At 32.4% G+C, this 21,377-nt stretch overlaps 2 protein-coding genes, 1 long non-coding RNA gene and 1 pseudogene across 9 annotated transcripts; 1 reads left to right on the plus strand and 3 right to left on the minus strand.

The window, feature by feature from the left end:
- Positions 1–524: 524 nt before the first annotated feature.
- LOC146938902 (uncharacterized) lies at positions 525–1,842 on the minus strand. 3 transcript variants are annotated; one of them, XR_015033411.1, is made up of 4 exons: positions 1,557–1,837; positions 1,335–1,443; positions 1,046–1,208; positions 525–946 (listed from the first exon to the last, which is right to left on the minus strand). XR_015033411.1 is itself a non-coding variant. In XM_085757882.1 (4 exons), exons 1-4 carry the CDS (start codon positions 1,736–1,738, stop codon positions 881–883), a joined length of 507 nt encoding a protein of 168 aa, XP_085614008.1. In that variant the 5' UTR covers positions 1,739–1,842; the 3' UTR covers positions 737–880. The 3 variants fall into 3 exon arrangements, 1 of the variants encoding a protein (XP_085614008.1); XR_015033412.1 differs by having other exon boundaries at positions 1,600–1,780; XM_085757882.1 differs by having other exon boundaries at positions 737–946; positions 1,046–1,195; positions 1,557–1,842.
- Positions 1,843–3,577: 1,735 nt separating this feature from the next.
- LOC146938903 (uncharacterized) lies at positions 3,578–7,904 on the plus strand. Of its 4 annotated transcripts, none has more exons than XR_015031441.1 (6): positions 3,578–4,175; positions 4,616–4,752; positions 5,202–5,292; positions 5,376–5,421; positions 6,037–6,259; positions 7,530–7,904. It is a non-coding gene; the product is annotated as an uncharacterized LOC146938903 (long non-coding RNA). The 4 variants fall into 4 exon arrangements; XR_015031438.1 differs by having other exon boundaries at positions 6,055–6,259; XR_015031439.1 differs by having other exon boundaries at positions 3,578–4,089; positions 6,055–6,259.
- A 4,831-nt stretch (positions 7,905–12,735) lies between these two features.
- LOC146938904 (E3 ubiquitin-protein ligase RSL1-like) lies at positions 12,736–13,535 on the minus strand (annotated as a pseudogene).
- A 2,177-nt stretch (positions 13,536–15,712) lies between these two features.
- LOC146938905 (uncharacterized) lies at positions 15,713–18,877 on the minus strand. Of its 2 annotated transcripts, none has more exons than XM_085757883.1 (4): positions 18,813–18,877; positions 17,334–18,514; positions 17,143–17,235; positions 15,713–15,997 (listed from the first exon to the last, which is right to left on the minus strand). In XM_085757883.1, the coding sequence occupies exons 2-3, from the start codon at positions 18,470–18,472 to the stop codon at positions 17,145–17,147; spliced, it is 1,230 nt and encodes a 409-aa protein (XP_085614009.1). In that variant the 5' UTR covers positions 18,473–18,514; positions 18,813–18,877; the 3' UTR covers positions 15,713–15,997; positions 17,143–17,144. The 2 variants fall into 2 exon arrangements, with proteins under 2 accessions (XP_085614009.1, XP_085614010.1); XM_085757884.1 differs by having other exon boundaries at positions 17,334–18,510; positions 18,813–18,872.
- Positions 18,878–21,377: the final 2,500 nt, after the last annotated feature.

Consider the following 21,377-nt stretch of genomic DNA (forward strand, 5'->3'; position numbering starts at 1 on the left):
CAAACATTGTCCTAACATGTTTAAGAAGTCGACAAATAATCCATCCAACTCCACCCATCAGAATCAGCAACATAGCCTAAACTCCTGTCTCGTAACTGGTTTTCAAATTACTCCTTCCACTCATTATCATTATGATGATTATTATTATTATTATTTAATCAAACTGAAATGTATGCATGTATGAAAGATCCAAATCAATGACTCTACAAACTCAAAATTCCAATCAAAACAATTATATCGATTTGGTTTTTTCCATGTTGGGGTCATATAACGAATCAAACCAAACAAATTTTATCTCTACAGGTTTGAATATCAATTTCATATCAATCAAAATTGATCGCTTGAGATCTGAACGAACAATTATATTTTTTATAATTTATTTTAGTTTATACTATACTAGTGTACGAACCCGTGCAACGCACGGCTGGAATATTCTGTTAATTTTTATTTAAGTTCGAAAACAACGTGAGCAAACCAAATATATTCGGTTAAGAATAAATATTATCACTCAGCAACAGCAGCAATAATACAAAAACAACCAAAGCACACATACATAATATTAAGCATCAAGGGGAAATCCACAAAGAAGAATACAATCTCTCTTTCTGTACTCTGTTGTGCTAAAGATGCATTGATAAAGAGCACATCCTTTCACAGACTGTTCAACTTCACAATGTAAAAAATACTCCTTTTTGTTCGAAACTATTCACCTTGTTTCCCTTTTTCACCCATGCACTTTCAAAACACAAAGAAATATTAAACATATTGTAGAAAACACAATACAAAACGGACAAACTGTTTACATAATGTATTGTATAAACCATATGAATCTACATGCTTTCACAGACTAACAAAAAAGAAATCTAGATGCTCATCAAGTTCATTGTCCCCTAGAATAACATTCACAACCACCGATTGGAAAAAACTCAAAGTCAAACTTGGAATTCTGCACAGTAGAAGAAAGTTTTGCCTAAGTCTCAACGAACATAAAAATAAAAAAGTTTATGAGATAAGTGTGTAATATCAAAAGAAAAAAGTACATCACCTTCCTATTGAATAGATCAATGATGATTGGATTGCCACAAATCTCCACAACTCTATAACAACAATCCAAGGTTGGATTGGAAGTAGACTCCTTTTCCACCAAAAAAAGCAAATTCTTCCCAAATAAGGACTGAAATTGATGTGGGCAGACCTTTGAATGATTTCTGTATCGGTTCAATCAAGACAATAAATAAAGACGTTAAGTATTTCTCAACAAACAACCATACATGTAAAATTTTATGGCCTTAAGAATAAAAATTGAAATTGGTGTTAGAAGATAGTTGCAGAACCTCTGTGTTCGGAAGCAAATGAGCAAATCTTTCTTCCCGTGTATCATCGTCGAACAAAACAAAAACATCCTCATTGCTGCCATCAAAGACAGTTAGTTTCGCCCTATAACTGTTATCACAAAAAAAAACAAAGAATTAGGTACGGAGATATTGGGATGAAAACCATTATATACAAACCGGAATGAATCAATAGAGCAAATATCGACAAGAACATTCATCAACCTTTGAATTAAATGGAATTCATAAGCAGCATTTCCATGATCACCTATCAAACTTGATTCATCCTCCTCAACCTCTTCGCAAGAAAGGGAATTGGTCCAACAATCACCACCATCAATAAATCCAGTCAAACATGCTGAGATAACAAACTTCCCATCTTCAATGATTGAGTCAAGTTCAGCCATCGTCTTTTTCGGGTAGAAGAGCAAAAAATCAGCCTCGCTGTAAAGAAAATAAAAGACACACGCACGCACACTTTTCTCATTTTTTACGATTTACATTGACCTAAAACACATTCTAAGGGCTATGCAATAAAATAAATGATAGAATTTAAATATGCATATGATAATAGTAAACAATAGAGTGCAATGCAAAATAAAATAAGAAAAAAAAATGCATGAAAGACATAAAATAAAATAGAATAGAAGATAAAAGAGAAGGGGGTGCATGCAGTAATATGGGGTGCAAGAAGAAGAAAATGATGCAGATTGGACCTAAAGGATGCAGGGGTGTGGGCCTGACAGGGTTAGACCGATTCAGGCCGGTTCAAAGGCTGAACTGGTTCGGTTTAGTAGTATATATAGGTTGTACCAGGTTTTTTCTTCATTTTTCCTTTCCCTTGTTCTGCAATTTTTTTTGCCATGATTGTGTTTTATGCTGAACTATGTCTGTTTTATCTTAATCGCCAACAAGATGTGTTAAAAAAACATGTCAAATAATTATAAATTGATACAAAATCTTACATGAATGACATATACGACAAACTCTCTTTTAAAAAAAAAAAATATGACACAAACTTACGGTCTAGACACATTAAAGAATCCAATTTCTTTTTTTTGAACAAAAAGAATCCAATTTCTTATACACACGTTTGGTTGTGAACCAAATAAAACAAAATTGTGAACCACAAAATGACTTAATCTATACACATGTACAATAATTATTTGATATCATTGTACAATCAAACAATCAAAGTGATATGATAGTCTAAGAGCCTGTTTGGTTCAGCTTTTGCAAAGCCAAAAACAATTTTGAACTGTTCCAAAAACAATTCTACAATATTCCAACATGTTTGGTTTGGCTTTTCAGAATTGCTTTTATCCTCCAAAAGCAATTCTCCATGAAGCTACAAATCCCAGCTTCTAGCTTTTCTAGAATCAATTCTCCAATAAATTTTATATTTTATTATTACAACCTATTATTTTCCTTTATTGTCCTTTATAAATTTTCATTCTTTATCAATTCTCCTTTAACTATGTCTATTTTAGTAATTATACATTCAAAAGCAATTTTGATCAAAATCATCCAAACAACATTCAGTTTGTTTAATCAATTTTACATAATTGTATCCAAACATAAATCAATTCTCTCAGAATCAATTATGTCAGAATCAATTCTATCAGAATCAATTCTGTCAGAATCAATTATATTCAAAGCTGAACCAGACACACACTAAATAGTTGGAATATTTAATCATTGAGATTTTTTTCCCATGTATAGTATTAGTGACAACTTTTATTTGATTACTAATAGTTGATTATAATTTCAAAAATGACATATATACTTCTTTTTTTTTTCCGGAGTATATTAGATTTTTTCTAATTAGCATAGAAATTAAACAGTCAATTAATATTATAAATTGATTTTATTTAGTTAACCTGGATCAAATTATAGCAATCAAAGAATGTCTTATCATCCCAAATTCTACGTCATTATTGCGATTTTATGAATATTAAAAATTTAACAAAGGAGTCTTATAATAAAAAACAATTTTTTTTATCAAAAGAGTCTTATAATTTAGGACGAAGATAGTAATTAGAATGATGCCCCACCTTCCCAAATGATAAGATAAAAAACATTTTTTTTTTCCAAAAATATAATCCATATAATCATTTTTATTTTTCTTAAAAAATGTTATTTATGTTTACAATTAATAGCATTAAAAACAATTAATAAGTTGAAAAGAAGGAAAAAAAACGAAACTAACACTACACTACTCTCAAACGTTCAGACTCCACACCCTCACCTATCTACACTTCATTTGATTTAATTATTTTTCTCTCTCTTCCTCCTCACTTATTCACAGAGAGAGTTCTCTCCTCCCTCAAACAAACCCTAGCAGCCTCCCTTTTCCTTCACTTGGCTGTGGCCGCGCCTCCATCAGCACAAAGCTTTTAATGTCCATTAAAACACTACCAATTTCTTGATATCATCATTTATTTTCTTCTCGCGTGTATATTTTTTCAAAAGCATCATATTGACACTGTAGCACCGCCTCTAAAAGCACCATTTTCGACCTCATTCATGGAGTTTTGCAGCAGATCTGGAACCTTCATCTTGTAAGCTCTCCTTTGGACCTATTTCTTCATAAGTTGGGCATCAAACCGCTGGACCTCTTCTTACACACATGCAACAACAACAAAAAATCAAAGGGTTTTAAGATCAGCTTGTATATTCATTTCCTTAATCATATGAAACTGATTTATTCATCACTACTTATTTGATACATGCAACAACAAAATGACATTTATCAAAGGTAAAACGAGGTTTTGATTTGTTTATGTGGATCTTGTGAGAAAACGAAATTGGTTATAAATCAACAAAAAAAATTATGTTTTGCTGGTAAGTAATTTGTGATAAATAATTTTGTTGGTTTCAAAGATCTATCTATTTTTTTTAATATCAGATCTATAATAAAATCGATAAAAGGAATGATTTACATGATAGAAAAAAAAAGAAATAATTCTTTTTTAATTTCATGTGTAAACCGTGTTTAATATTTTTTTTCTATCATTTAAATGATTTATTTATGTGGATAGAAAGAACAGTGTAGTTAGTGTTAGATGATGATGATATGAAGAAAAAAAATATGAAAATACCTTTTTAGTTAAGAAAAAAAAAAGTTTTTGTTAGGAAGAACAATGAGTGAAATGGAGTTTTGAATCTTGGATAAAAGTTTGTTGAATATATAATTTTGGTATGATATATAACGAAGTTGTTTGTATTTGAAACAAATATGTTGCTACCTTTTTATCTTATTCTGTTTTCGATGTTTATTGCAGGTTGTATTTGAAGTTTGAAGATGATAGAGTTGAAAAAATCTTCATGATTTCTTCATTTTATTGTTACCACTTTTCTACTCATGTGTAGATCATTTTTTGAACTGTGTTGAATGAGAGAAGATGAAAATAAGAGAATGGTGAGAGAGTATTTAATTTGAAATTTTAATTTTTTAGAACTTGCCCCCCAAATTTGGTTTGTAATTGTGTAGAGTACACATAAAATATATTGATTTGAGACATGAATGACACAAATCAGCTGTCATTGGTAGTACTATCTTGTTTCCCTCTCAAATGACCCAGCCATCTCTAGTTGGAATTGAATGTTACTATGTTTTGTATTAAGTAAACTAACCAGCATATAGGCTATTAGTAGTTACATTACCTCATATTAGTTACATGACCTCATTTAGTCACAACAAGCAATTTTAAGACATAATTTACCCTCAAATGTGAGATGTGGCAGCCAACCATTGATGGGCATAAGTTAGTTTTTCACAACATACTATCTTCTTATATTAAGAGGAAGGATGGTCAATGTCAACCTATAACTTAAATTCGCTTTTAATAAACTGAATTTTGTGTGCAGGAATCTCAAAAGGGTGGAATAGTAATAGGCACAACCTTGGTTGCTAATTAGCATCTTCCACTCTGCAGCTGGAATCAGATAACAAACCATGGTAAGGAATATTGTCAAATAGAGAAAAAATTTGGTTTGTTTTTGTCTTGCTGTTTTCCCACTTTAACTGGTTTTACTTTTCAGGACAAACAGTACGGAGAGAGAAAGAAAAATTACCTCCTGAATCAAGGTAATCATACTTATCCAAGATACCATACGTTTACCTTTTGTCCACTTCTATGGACTACTATTGCACTGTTAAGATAATGCAACAAAGAGGCTTCCAATTCTGTCAATTTTGTTGAACTATATAACACGTTGGACACATTGCATTAACATTGAAATATTCAATTTTTCTCGTACACTCTAATCATATTCCCATTAAGATGAAAAAAGTGTTTTTCATCTTAGCTCATGATTTGTATGTAAAATCTAATCATTGCAAGTAAATTTGAACTTGTTTTGCTTTAAATAATTCTAATGGAAATAATGATAAGATGATACTATAATTTTAGTCTAAAAGAATGTTCTAAACATGTATTTCAATTTTTTCTTGTAGTATTTAAACTAAGAGAGAATAAACATTAACATAAGTTAATGTATTTTCTCTCTCTCTAAAATAGTTGGAAAGATTTTTCCATTATTGGCTATTCATTAAAAAAATAAGAACTACCTTCAATAAACATTCAATCATAGATCTAATAAGCAACAAAGAACTACCTCCAATAAAATAAAATAAAATAAAATAAGGACACTTTATTTTTTTGAAATACCCAAAGAAGAGTAATCCAGAGTTTCAAAACAGTGAATTGTGCATTTTCAGAAACAATGGAAGAAACAAAGAAGAGTGTTTGCTTCAAGAGTTTCTCCAACAATGATGTTTCTGATTCTTGGTTTTGTTGTTCTTCTAAAGTTACCAATGGTCTTAACTCCAAGGTTTATGTCTGATGGTTGAATTAGTTGGAACATAGATTTCAACTACACTACTTGGTCTAAGGGCAAGAATTTATATACTGGTGATTGAATTTGTAAGCTCACTCTCTATATCTCTCTAACTCTCTCTCTAAAGTTAGAATCTTTACTTTCATAAACAGTTTATCTTTTGTGCACTATCCCTAGATTGGATCTAAACTTTTGAGTATAGGTAACCTGAAAATGCTAACATTTTTATAGTTTTGAGACACAAATAATCATTGTGAATCATAGATTTGATTACTAATCATTTTTTCATATTCAAACAAATCAAGGCTATGATGTTAGCATCCCAAATTTAAACAAATTAAATAAAAAAACAAACAAAATTCTCTTTGTTGACCCTAAAATTAACAAACACCTTTGCATTTAGAAAATAATTAATGATGATTAATTAGATCAGTTTGCTAATATCTATTAAATGTTTTCTCTTCTTTGAAATAGCTACTCCAATATAAAGGAGTACTTAATGCTTTACTTTGATTTTTGTGCTAGAAACTCCAAACTTGGAGACTGATTAATATTATTTTTGTCTCTAATTTCTGTTCGGAATTTTTCAAGCAAAGGTTCTATTACTTTCTTCTTTAAGATCTGAAAATTATTTTCTTCTATTATTTTCTTCAAGTTTTTCATAAGTTCTATTATATTGCAATGTTGCATAGCCCGATCATACTCATAGACTAATTTATGGTAGTTTAGCCTCTTAAAAGGAATACTTAAGGCTTATGAATTGCAACTTAAATTTGAAACTTATGAATCAAATTAAATTTAAAACTAATAAATTTCTCATGAATTGAAAAAGTTAGGAAAGCCTACACTACACTTGCCTCTTCATTAAAATGTTATAAATTAAACTTCTCAATTTAGAAAACATATATCATTTGCTTTCTTAATGAGGCTTCCAATTGCAAAAATGAAGAGGATGAATATGATAGAAAATTAGTTAAAAAGTGGATAGCAATTGTTGTTTTCAGCTAGGGTTAAGATTTAGTGAAAAAAAACCCAGTTTTGCATGATAATTTCTTGAGTTTGATTTCATGTAACTTGATTTCTTGGGTTTGAATTTCAGATCAAGATTTGTATGATATACTGGAAAAAAATTCCAGCTATATGTATGATTTAATGTATAGCAGAGATTTGACGAATACCTTATTATAAAGTGTAGTTGGCATTAGTAAAACATTCTCCCCTATTCCTTCACATTTATTTTCTCTTTACCCACTGTTCTGTTGCAATAGCTTTTCTAATAATGCCCCTTCTTTCTTCACAATATTCTGTAGGAAAAAGAAGTCTCATTGTCCCTTTTGTTATTTTTTGTTGTTGCAGGAACTCTAATCCTCCATGCATCTCTTCCAACCTTGATATCCCTCAAACAATGCAATTTCAGATTTTACCAAAGAACTAAAGTAAATGTTGTAGATAACAATGGTACAAGAGAAATCTAACAAACAATGTATTTATAGGAGTTATTCTAGAAAGGCTCCATAACATATTTATGTTTATTTGTACAATTAAATATATCATATTTGATGTAGTCCACATTGATTACCGATAGCTTAGCAGCTAGCAGCAGCCTCTACTGGACCAGTTCCCCACTTAGTGTATAACAGCCTAATTGTAAAACCATCAAATCAGTTCACTACCAAACTATTGGGAGTCACACATAATTATAAAAAATCCTGTTGAGGGCAGTTGGTCAAATCAAAGCCTTCCATCTACTCTATAAGATGCACCGAATTTGGTCAAAATAAGTGTAATCATCATTATCAATAAAATTTTATAGCTTGAAGGCTACTTTGATACTAATTTTTTATTAAACTCTATTATTTTAGGCATGCTAAGATTTTAACTGGGCCACCCCCTACTAAAATTATTTACTCATTTAAAATAAATGAAAACTCTAAGATAATGCAATTGAAGGTGAACAGTTTCAGAACAATAAGTGGATAGGCAAGTGTTTTGATCTGTGGTGTTTTCTTAAAAAAATTATATTTTCTCAATAATTATATAAATTTTGCTAGTACTTTATATAATTTTTTAATGTATAAAAATATTTTTTTTTTTTTAAAAAGTTAGATTTTTTTTAGATTTTATAAAATAATATAAATTTTCTTCATAAGTTTCATTTTGTTTGAATTTTCGTTACTCTTGTTTGATTGGCTTATAACAAATATTATTTAGGTGGAGATGCTGAATTGGATTGAATTTTCTTTATTCTAGTTTGATTGGCTTATAACAAATATTGTTTAGGTGGAGATGCTGAAGAGCAAATCTGTATTCTTGAAGCCCTCTTCAACTCAGAGATGGTGAATCCACCAAGAGATGAGATTAAGAAGATACGTGAACAATTACAAGAATTTGGGCAACTTGGTGATGCTAGTGTCTTTTACTGGTTTCAAAACCGCAAGTCCATAAACAGACAAAAGAAAAGAATCCCCTACAACAAGAGACCAGAAACACAACCAAATGCAACTCCTAATAACTCTCACACAAATTAATACACCTCCTTCCAAATCATCTTCATCATCTTTCATTGATCATCAAAAAGCCTCTCCCGGTGAAATCATAATATGTCATTAATGATCAACTTCAAGGTAATTAATATCAGCATTTGCAAAGTGGTTAAACTCAAATAGTTAATAGTTCTAATTAAATACAAATGGTTTAAAATAAACTGAATTCAAATTCTAGTTGGAACAAATTTTTTTTTCCAGACTTTACTTACATTTTTGATTGTACCAAACTTTAAATTACCTAGTTCCTTCCTGAAAAAAATGTGATTATGTGTTATATTATTCCATGGACATGTGCCATGTGCATGACTTCATTTAGTTTATGTTTGTGTTTTCAGGTTGCATATGACAGATGAATTTTTGTGTGTTTGTCAAGTTTCGGTAAGGAAGATGGTATGGCAAAATGTAGGGTGATTACTAATGGTGCCGTATTCGAGGTTCATGCAGGGCCTTTTAACGTTCGTGAATTGTTTGGTGATGAAGCAGTTCTATTTGACTCCTTTGGTACCCCTGGTTCTAACCGATGAATGGGGTGTCCCCGTCAACTCACTCCACCATGGGGCGAATTATTTTCTAGTCTGCAATTTTTTCTTATAACCTAAGCCTTATTAGTTAAATTTTGGTTAATGTGTACTTTTGACCCCTTATGTTTTCCAATGTTACAATTTTGACCTCCTAGTAAAAAAAAATGACAAATATAGTACCCTATCTTTAGCCCCTTTTGCAATATTAGTCCTTTGTCCAATTTTGACTCAGTCAACGCCCGTGTGGCAACTCACTTAGCTTAGTGGTATGCCATATGTGTATTTTTTGAATAAAAAATATTAAAAATTCTGCATGTGTATCTCATGAATTAAAAAAAGTAAAAGAAATAGGAAGGGGCACGTGATGGGTATCAAACCCATACATTAATCAATTTCCTCTCCCTTCTTCTTCTCTACAGAGCCGCTGAAGTTGTTGGGGTGGAGATGAGACAAAATTCAAGTAAATGGTTTCATTATCACCCATTGTAGTAATTTTAAGATATTCAAGGTGTTTTAATACTATTACAACATCCCCATGTTCTCTTCTTAACTTACCTACTTAACTAACTTAACATTTTCATCTCTTGAACAAGATCTACTCCCCCATGGGAATAACAATCCAACACATGTTCATCTCAAGACAAGATTATACTATCATCATGCAATATATTACTTATCATGCAAGATTATTTGTTAATTTCTTCAAAATTTCAATCCTTCTAAAGTTTCACAAGCACATTCAATATTCAGTAAATCATACATCAAAGACAGAAAATCACATGTTTCAGTACCTTGGGCTTGAAAAAAAAAAGGGTTTTGAAAGAAAATGGGCCAAAAAAGGCCCAAAATAAAAAAAAAAGTTTTTTCTAAACGTAAACTCGGACAAGTTTAACAAGTGTTAACTCGGTCAAACTCGTCAAACTTTCCGATATCACCATAAACCGAGTTTTCGAGTTAACACTCAATTTGTGGAACTGATCTGCCCAATAATCATTGAACCCATCAAACGTGGGAATTGCAGGTGGCATGAAAGGATGATGATCCGCTATAGCTGAATCGTCAATTCAGCTTCAAGATCACAAGAGAACGATTGAAGAAGGATCTTGTTGAATATCTATGAGAAATTGAAATGAAAAACGGTTGTCACTAACTTTCCTCCAAAAAAACTGCGTTTTTGTAAAGATGAATGTTTTGCGAAACAATTCATAGTACCTTTAACGGGGCTCGTAGTACCTTTAACAATGCTTTATATAGCAAGTGTTCATGATAGAGGTTCAACTAACTAGTTTACTTGTATAATAAGTAAGCTCTAAAACTAACCTCTACCAACTAACCATATACAAATTAATGAAATATGCCTAACATTATGCCCCCCGTGATTCTACTTTTTTTGTTTTTATTTAATTTATATTTCCGTTTGCCTAGAAAATAAAACTTAAGCTGAAAAAAAGAAGAAATGATTTACTTGTAGCACAGGGAATAGTTATGTGTGATAAATTTAAATTTGTTTCACGAAGGTTCAACATTTTCATATACTATTGGTAATTATGAATTTTTGAAAGATGAATTATGAAAACATATGTCAATCAAATATAAATAATAAAACGATAATTTTAATTCCATTTGCATCTCACTCGCAGCAGTTCTCTCAAATAACTGAGTCGACTAAATGTAACATTAAAACCCTACACCATTACCATATAAAAGATAAAATCAGTAATAAAAAAAGAACAAAAGAAAAATGAAACAAAAAGAAAGTTTGCAACATTCGTACGGTCTTTTAGCTAGAACTAGAATGTCAAGTTTTTTTTAACGTCACCAGAATGTCATGTACCAAATCTTCCATCTTAGTGATCACTTTTTGCCATGTGAGCTTCTAATCTGAATGTCATCCGTCACGTATGAGCACTGTAAACATAAACAAAGAATAATTATAAGCATTAGAGAGTTTCATGTCCCACCCTCTACTCCTGGTTCGGATTATGAAGTCCGAAATGTTGCAAGGTGTTTTTAACGTGTTTTTAGACTGTTCGGATGATATAATCTGAAAAGTTGCAGGGCACGCGAGAAGCTAGTAGGATGGGATAAGAAACTATCTAAAGTCTAAAAATTAACAAATTGAATGGCCAACCAGAAGACATGTAGCAAAACAGAATGCAGTTAAAAAAAGGCCAAAACAGAACTTTGTACACACAAATGCTTTTCATTGAACACTCATTGTAAACAAGTGATTGAATTCTACCTTTTTAAGTCATTATCTTACAACATGTGGTTCTTTCCATGCACAATAAAACCTTGAATATTAAATTGAAGTGCAACTTAAACTGAATAATATAAGGATTCAAATTATTTTCAACACTTGCTTTGTTAGGAATGTTAACAAGCAACAACACATTTTTTTCAACACATTTTGTATTTCATTTTTTCGACACATTTTGAATTTCATTATTGACTCATTTTCTAGAAATCACTTGCAACAGAATCAACTTATTTGGGAGGTGAGACATTACGCCATATGGAAACATAAAACAGGTTGTGTATAATAGAATTAACATTCTACAAATTTTTTTATTTATGATCATTGATTATCAAAATAAAATGGATTTGGATTTTCTTCATTCATAATCTCCTCATTTTTTTCTCAAGTGGAATCTCATCCGTCAAACATGACAGAGAAAAGGAGAGTGACATTATAAAGAAAAGCGGATGGTATGTTATAATGGCGGAGATTGAACATGGAGAAAATTTGAGAGGATTCCCAATTTGATTCCTAATCCCACATGCTAAGAGTTTCATAGCTACTGGCCTACGTGAATGTTATAAACTAGATATATTGCTTGCTCGCAGCGGCGGAGCTAATATGAAACTTAATCAATATGCAAAAAAAAAAAAAAAAGGCTTAATTGCATGTTTGGTCCCTTATGTTTATTTTTAGTTTTCAAGTTGGTCCCTTATGTTTTGAAAGTTTCAAGTTGGTCCCATACGTTTATTTTAGTTTTCAAGTTGGTCCCTTACGTTTTGAAAGTTTCAAGTTAGTCCCTTATGTTTATTTTAGTTTTCAAGTTGGTCCCTTATGTTTATTTTAGTTTTCAAGTTGGTCCCTTATGTTTTGGACCGACTTGAAAACTAAAATAAACATAAGGGACCAACTTGAAAACTAAAATAAACATAAGGGACCAACTTGAAACTTTCAAAACGTAAGGGACCAACTTGAAAACTTTTAAAACGTAAGGGACCAACTTGAAACTTTCAAAACGTAAGGGACCAACTTGAAAACTAAAATAAACATAAGGGACCAACACATGCAATTAAGCCTAAAATATCAACTTACACTAAGAAAGTTAAACTAGACGAAACTTCAAATAGTTAATATTTTGTTCTGTACTAAAAAGATTTAGCAATGTTTTGAATGTTATATCTCTTTGGACAAGTGAATTCGTTTGGCATATTATTAGAGTAATTAAGTAAAAAAAATATGCTTACTTATTAAAAAAAATTCCAGTGCCGTTTGGTATTGGATTCGACCAGGCTACTAATAATTCAACGGATGTGCTCTCATCCGTTGGGTATTGCAGCGGATGAGAGCACATCCAACGGTTTTCTCTACACATATAGAACATTTGGGACATTTCTGCCACTTTTGTTTCTTACTCAGCTGCATAAACTTCTTATCCAATTGTTTTTCACCTAGACCCTTTTTCGATTTCAGAAAGTCTTGAAATTCCCGGCAATTCTTATCTGCGTGCCATGGAACGTTACATTGTACACAAAATAGCCTATGACAAGACGGACATTCACAACTTGTAACACCCTCTAGTCCGTCATTCACCAACAGAAGAGAACAATTCTTATAAGGACAATGAATTTTTTGCCTCTGAGCGATAGAAGGCTCATAAATTGCAGATTCCCAATCAACAATGACTTTTTTAGGTAAAATGGATTGCAAATGTTCTGGTTTCAATTCAACAGAACATTCTGGATCAGGACACTTCACTTTCACCACTTTTTCTTTTCTTTGAAATCTTCACATACTTGGATATGCACATGGTACAAAAGGGGTAATTGCATGAACCAGTTGCGAATATTTTAGAGTCTATTACAGAATCAAGACATATACCGCATAAGCTTTTTGAGAATTGAGCTTGCGAACGAGGCGTTATTGCTTTCTTTGTCTTCTTCTTCGTTACAATATCGCTGTCTTCGGAAAGAGATTTTCTCTTCATCGAATTCTGATATTCATTTGCTGAAATAAAAGTAACAGAAGGAGACATGGGAGGACTGTATTCGTTTTTCATCATGAATTTTTGCAGAGGCAGGCGTGCTAGGTTTTGTTGTTGGTGTTTAGTGATCTCACACAATTCTGAAAACCAAACCAATAGAGAAGTTTTAGTTTTAATCGTGCAAGTGGATTGTGGCATTTACGAGATTAAAGGAGAAAAATAAGTACATTAAATAAGTCTGGCACATTCAAAATCAAAGGTTTCCAACTTAAATGTTAACGAGTAATGTGCAATCTTTTCTAAACACTAAACAAATTTAGACGCTTTTCCTTTACATTTCTTCATAACTTATTGCAATATTTATTTACAAAAGTAATTCACAGCTCTTTCTCATTTTTTGTTATATCAAACCATTTTTACATTCATGTACTTTTATCTTATGCATTTTACTGATTTCAGTCAAATTTAACTAGTTTTCTTCATTATAACCATTCATTGTTCATTGTTTGAAATAATTAAGTACATAGACACTTTGGATTCCATATGAAATAAGATGCTAATTAGGAAAGCTGAGATTAGAGGAGACTTACATGGAATTAGCATATGTCATAATGCTCCGGTGGTGTCAAACCTTTTATTCGCAGATAATTGTTTTTTATTTGTCAAGGCTACGGATAGCGAATCGCTTGTAATGAAGACTATTTTAACAACGTATGGAGCCGCCGCTTTAGGTCAAGCTATAAGTCTCCCATAATCGGAAACCTTTTGTAGTACGGTTGTGGAGCAACAAGTGAGGAATTCTATCACTAATATTATTGGTGTACAAGCGGTGTTGGCACCGGTAAATATTTAGGTCGCGAGGTAATGATTAAGTCTGTTATACAATATACTCCATCCTCGTCAAACCGAGGCTTTTGGTGGATGTCTTGGAATAAGCTTACTGTTCATAAGATACATAGAGGTATGTGATTTAAAGACCTTTCCTCTTTTAATAGTGCTATGCTAGGTAAACAAAGGTGGAATGAAGATTGTCTGGTATCAAAGCTTTTTAAAGTGAGATATTTGCCTCGTAGTGACTTTTTCGGGGAAAAAATTGGCCATAATCCAAGCTATGTGTGGCGTTGTATTTTGAGTTCTAAGGATGTTGTGAAAATGGAGGCTCAATGGTGTATAGGTACATGTTCCAATATTTCATTGATGGATAATCCATGGGTGGAAAATGGCAGTTGTATCTCAACTGCACATACAGTAAATGTACAATTTTGGGCTGCGCACGGTGTTTAGCTTGTTGCAGCATTTCCAACACTCACAAGTTGAGCGCTTCACCGTGATATTATGGAGTGTTTGGAAGAGAAGAAATTTAAAGTCATACAGATAAGACCACGTGCTATTCACACTTTGGAAGACTTGAAGCAAGCACGCGTATTGAATTCGGGTAGCAACATGAACAACGCACAACAACAACATTCTAAAAGTACAACCACCAGCAATAGAAAGTTGAATAAACCAACACTCGGAAGAATGAAATGCAACATAGATGTCTCCTTTTCATCATCCCTCAACAAAGTGGGTACTGGTTTGTGCATACATGATGAGGATGGAAGTTATGTGCTTGCAAAAATAGTTTGGTTTTCACCTTTCTGCTCGGTTGAGGTTGGTGAGGCATTGGGTCTTTATCATGCGCTAATTTGGACTGCCGATCTTCAGTAAGATAATATGGATTTACGCTTGACTCGAAGCTAGTAGTCGATGCCTTTTACGGAGATAACAACTACAGAACTGAATTTGAAAGTATTGTCCAAAGTTCTAAGCAGATGTTTTCTTTGTATTTTCAGAACTCTATGATCAAGTTTAGTCGGAGACAAGCCAATAGGGTCACTCATGTTTTAGCAAAAGAAGCTCATTATATGCTAGCTCCCATGTGCTCCTTGATGTACCATCATGTATTTCTCCTTTGATTGATAACAAAATGCTATGAGTCTTTTCACTTCAAAAAAATTCACGTTTTATCCTTGAATCAGTCTGCATATACATAAATGCTTTAAAACTTACTTTTCAACTTGTTTAACACTAAACATTTTTTTGTAGAACAATAAACATTTTATTTGTTGATGTTGTTGATCACTTCCTGTCCAATAATTAAAATCAACGATAACATGTCCATAACTTTATTATTTATCGTCGTACCAAAGCTCATAACTCTATAAAATACTTAAGTCAATGTACCTTTTAGATTAAAACGTTGCACTATATAAAAATTGAAAATCACTAAGAAAAATAAGCAAATAAAAAAGAGAACTTCATAGCTAGAATGCCTTTGACCAACTGTTATGCTAGAAAGTCTTGTACCAAATTTAAAATTGTTTGCAACATCAAAACATTCAGTTTTTTTTTAAGATTCCTGCTCTTCTAGGTAGAAATAAAATTGTTTGCAACATCAAAACATAGGTTTTTTCAACATTCCTGCTCTTCTAGCTTTCCTCTGTGATAACTTCCTAGGACTTCTTGCACACTTGTCTCCCGCGCCTCCGACACTTCTGTCATCAGTATAAACATAGTACAAATTAGAGTTAGTTTAAGCTTTAAGAAATTGATGCCCAACCAGCAAACATATACCAAATCCCTCTTTACAGCAAGGCCAAAATTGAACCAATGTATTTTGTGCTTTCCATGAACACTCATCGTAAACAAAATTACCATTGAATTGTACTTGAGTGAGAATCTTCTCTCTAACTTTTTTATAATATGATTTTGTTAAAATTTCTTTTGATTGATCCAAATTTTCCATGAAGGCAACAATTCTATGATGTCGTTTTTGGTACAAACTACATAGACTCTAAATCCAGAGTCCCTTAAGAGATATTTGTGACAATAATGGATCTAGCATTGGGTTTTGTTGTCAAAAAAATAGTTGGCTTTCTTTATCATCTAACTTGTGATTGCACCATCAACACAAAATATGTTCTAATTTTCAAGCAGTCTGAAACTTAAGAAGTGGAAAGTAAAAAGAAAACTAGTACTCCATAATATAGCACTACATTATGTAAAAGACTTGAAAAAGAGCTATTGCTACTATTGCTAATATGCTTAAATTAATTAACATGTTTTCCATATAAAAATGTTTTAATACAAAATAAAAGTATGAACTGGTGTAAACATGACGTAGGCTATCGTTTGATCTGTTCTGCATTGACCAATCATTTTCTGAAAAGTTAATAGAGAAGGCATTGTACAAAATTCCTAAAAGTATAAAATAGCTGGATGTCAAGTCTACTATATTATGTAAAAGACTTGGAAATTTAAAGTTATCTATATGAATGATTTTCAAAATAATGAAATGATATGATACAGGTTCTAAACAAATGTTGGTACTCAATTTCCATACCAAATTATCTAAAAAAACTATTCTTGTTTTTGTTACGATACCAATTGAAATCTGGTTAAGAACGATAAAAAAACTTAAAATCCCATTATTTGAATGTCGTTCATGTCAATCGTATGACAAATCGATACAGAGAAACAATTATATGATGTGTCCAAATAATTTAGAAGACCACTTTGAAATTACTATATATTTCAAGACTCAAAACAGTTTGTTCATTTGGGAGTTGAAACAAATATTTTTTGACAGAGGGAATTGAAACAGAGGGAGTAAAAACTAATTCAGCATGTGAAGAGTTACCTCTAAAATAAGGGAGTCATCAATATTTTCTCCTCGCATAAATGCCCATGCTTCCATTCCTTTCCACAATGGTAGCAGAAGTTACATTTACACCTGAAAAAAATGGAGCTAGTATTAGGATATGATGCAATAATGAATTACATGTGAAAATGATAGAGATTGGCTATGAGAATGTTGAATACAAAATAAACCTGCATTTCATGTGTTCGCATCCATCACTTCTCTTGACATAGATAGAGCAATTTGGACATCTCTGCCACTTATTTCTTTTAGCCAACTCCAAAAATTTATCATCCAAATCTTGTTCCTTTTTACGACGTTTCAAATCTTGAAACTCCTGACAATTCATCTCCGCATGCCATGGAACCTTACATTGTGCACAAAATAGTCGGTGACAAGACGGACACTCACAACTAGTCAAAACCACACCCCTATCATTATCATTAACCAACAAAACAGAACAATTCTTAAATGGACAGTAAGTCTTTTCGTCCAATGCAATTTCAGACTCATACATTGCGAGTTCCCATCTGTCAATAAATTCTCTAGGCAAAATATGTTGCAAATGTCTCGGCTCCAATTTCGCAGAACAATTTGGAGTTGGGCAAGCCACCTTAACCACATTGTTGTTAATTTGAGAATCCACATATTTGGAAACACATTCAACACAAAAGAGGTGGTTGCAACTCTTTCTTTTGAACATATCTGAATCTGTTTTCAAATCAAAGCATATACCACATAAGCTTCGTGAGGATTCACCACCAGTCATCTTTGTGGATGGTTTTTCTGGCTTGTTATCAAGGATCAATGATTGTGATGAACTCCTAATCGGCGTGAGTGCAGGTTTCTTCTTCTTTTGATCATTGATGTCTGAATGCGATTTTCTCTTCATACTATTACATGCCGAGAGTGAGTGTTTCTTGACCGGTTCTTTTGACGGATCCAACCGTGTCTTTTCTGGCTTGTTATCAATTATTAATGATCGTGATGAACTCCTAGTCCTAATCGGTGTGAGTGCAAGTTTCTTCTTCTTTTCATCATTGATTTCTGAATGAGATTTTCTCTTCATACTATTACATGCTGAGAGTGAGTGTTCCATGACCGATTCTTCTTTTGACGGATCCAACCGTGTCTTTTCTGGCTTGTTATCAATTATTAATGATTGTGATGAACTCCTAGTCCTAATCGGTGTGAGTGCAGGTTTCTTCTTCTTTTGATCATTGATTTCTGAATGAGATTTTCTCTTCATCCTGTTACATGACGTGAGCGAGTGTTTCATGAACGATTCTTCTTTTGACGGATCTAACAGTGTCGAGAATGAGCGTTTCATGATTGATTCTTGTTTTGACGGATCTTGTTTAACTTCATCTTTCTACCAAAAAAACGAGCACTTAGTATACAATACGTCTTAGATGGTTCACATTCTTATATACATACTTTATTTTTGTAAAATTATATATGTGTAATTAAAATTTTTGGGTCGGTCCTGTACGTAATACATGCATACTATTTGTGAGGAATGATCATTTTGGGGTGGATTCCAAAAACAAGCAAACACGCCACTAGACACGTACAAATAGTTCAACAACAATAATAAACCAACAGAAGGTTCAAAAATAAAAAATAAAGAACCAAGAACTAGATTTTTGCAGCAGTAAAATAAAAATTACCTGTCAACAACAGTCGCAGATGAAGATAGTAGCTGCCGATGAAGAGGCGTTACGTTTGTGGCTTTCGTCGTCGTACCGTATAAAGGTGTTTTTACCACTTTTATTGATGAGAAGAAGGTTTTTGAATTCTGCTCTTTACCCAACAATTTTTGCTCATTCTCAACTGAAATGACCAAAATGCCCTTGCATGAGTTAACTCTTTGGAAAAATTCAACGTGTGTTAATTCACTTTTATTGATATGCAACTTTTTTTTTAGAATTTATTTAATACGCAATTTTAATAAAATCATAAAATAAATGCTAATATAAATAAAAAGAAAGGAAGAAAGGAACATAAATAATACACAATATTATTTAGATGACAAAATCATAAAATAAATGCTAATATAAATAAATAAAAAAAGAAGAAAGGAACATTTTTAATACATATAAAACCTCATTTTATTAATAATTGATACATTTACATAAATTGATACATTTAATCGAAATTACAGGGGGCTGTATTGGATTAGGATTTTGAAGGACAATTTTTGCTTAAAAAAGTCTCAAAGATTTTAAAAGATTTTGTAGGATTTTAATGACTTTCATGATTTTAAAAGACAATCAGGATTTTCAATTTGGATTTCAATGGATTTAAATCATAAGATTTTAAAGGATTTTAAAGGATTTTATGGATTTATAAGATTTCAAAAGATTTTATGAATTTTTAGTACTCATTGAAAAGTAATGATTACAACACACTCTCTATCATAATATTTTGAATACATGCTCTTATTTTTTATTTTATTTTTATGAGAGATAGAGAAGGGGAAGAGAGGAAGGAGAGAAGGGAGAAAATAGAGGAGATAGAGGGAGAAGAGAGAGAGAGAGAGAATGGAGAGAGAGGGGAGAAAAGAGAGGAGAGAGAGAGAGAGAGAGAGAGAAAAGGGGGAAGAGAGAGAGAGAGAGACGAAGAGAGAAGGGAGAGAGAGAGAGGAGGGAGAAAAGAGAGGAGAGAGGGAAGGGAGAAGAGAGAAGGAAGAAGGGATAAGAAAGAGATAATAAAAACTTTTAAAGAAAAACAATCCCAAGAAATCTTATGTCTTCATGAAAGACTTTTTTTTGTTAAAATTTCACTAGACAATCTCACAAAATCCATCAAAATCTAATTTATTAAACAATCCTTTGAAATTTGAATGATTTTGAATACCATGAGACTTTTTTTAAGTGATGAAAAGTCTTGATTGAATACCTCAAGACTTTTTTAAAATGACAAAGAATCTTGATTGAATACCACAAGACTTTTTTAAAATTGCAAAGAGTCTTGATTGAATACCACAAGACTTTTTCATAATTAAAAAGTCTTTTAAAATCCCTTAGAATCCTAATCCAATACATCCCCCTAAGTCTGCTTCTTTGAGGTAAAAAGAGACCAACCTTGGGGTAACAGAAGACCAAGGTTGGGGCAAAAAGAGATCAATCTGCTTGGATAAAAAGACATTAACCATTGACATAAATCTAAATCTGGTTCTTTTTATACGCCAAGAAGAGTCTTTTTACCCATGGTAAAAAGTTTTTGGGGTAAAAAGAAGCAGATTTACTTTTACCCCAAGGGTTAACCTCTTTGTCCCCCAAGTCGATAGACCTATTTTTATCCCTTGATTGACCTATTTTTACCCCTCGATTGACCTCTTTTTACCCTCAAAAAGGTAAAAAGATTGAGACAATAAACGTGAGAGGGTGAGGAGGAGGAGAGAATGTGAGATGATGGTGTGATGAAATGGTGAAGTTCGGAGGTGTATTTATAGGGGGAGATTGTAACATAGGTTATAACTACAATAAATATAGTAAAAAACGTGTAAAAATATATAAAAAAAACGTGTAAAACCAATTAAAATCACTTGACCACCGTCCACAAAACGTGTTCTTGATGCATGAACAACCGACTATTCTGCGCGAGTTAACTCACGCTGCCTCATGCATGCAACGTGAGTTAACTCACGCTAGTGTTAAACTACGCGTGAGTTAACTCACGCATGGCCGGTTGTTCATGCATTTTAAATGATTTTTACGTTTTTTTTAAGTTTTTTCACGTTTTTTGAGAGAGATTTGAGATTGGAAATGATGAAATGAGGTTCTGCCTGGCCTTAAAACAGCACGTAGGGTGACTTAACTCACGCAACGTGACTTAACTCACGCAGCGTGAGTTAAGTCACGCTAGTGTAAATCTCTGCGTGAATTAACTCACGCACCTTTGGTCAGTTGAAAAACGAGAGTGATAAGAAGAAAGATAAATCGACTCTGACATGACACGGAGTCGAATGTGATGGTTCCGTAAAAAAAACAGTTCGAAGGTGCCGGTGTACAATCATTCCAGGTTGAGGAGGAGCTGAAGGACTTGTTATTTTTGTCCTCAACCAAAAGCAGGTGCCTTAGGGACTGTCGAGGACAACCCATTTAACTTAAGCGACGAAGGAGATAATTAAATGTAATGACTTGCAATATAGTTGGATGTTTTCTACATTCCTTTCTAATGTAATGGCTTGAATAAATTTGAATAAAATTACGTTTTGAATAAAATTGCGT

Source organism: Medicago sativa, chromosome 3 (assembly GCF_051527215.1).
Source record: "Medicago sativa cultivar Bolivia chromosome 3, Bolivia_mono, whole genome shotgun sequence".
In the NCBI taxonomy this organism is placed as follows: Eukaryota; Viridiplantae; Streptophyta; class Magnoliopsida; order Fabales; family Fabaceae; genus Medicago; species Medicago sativa.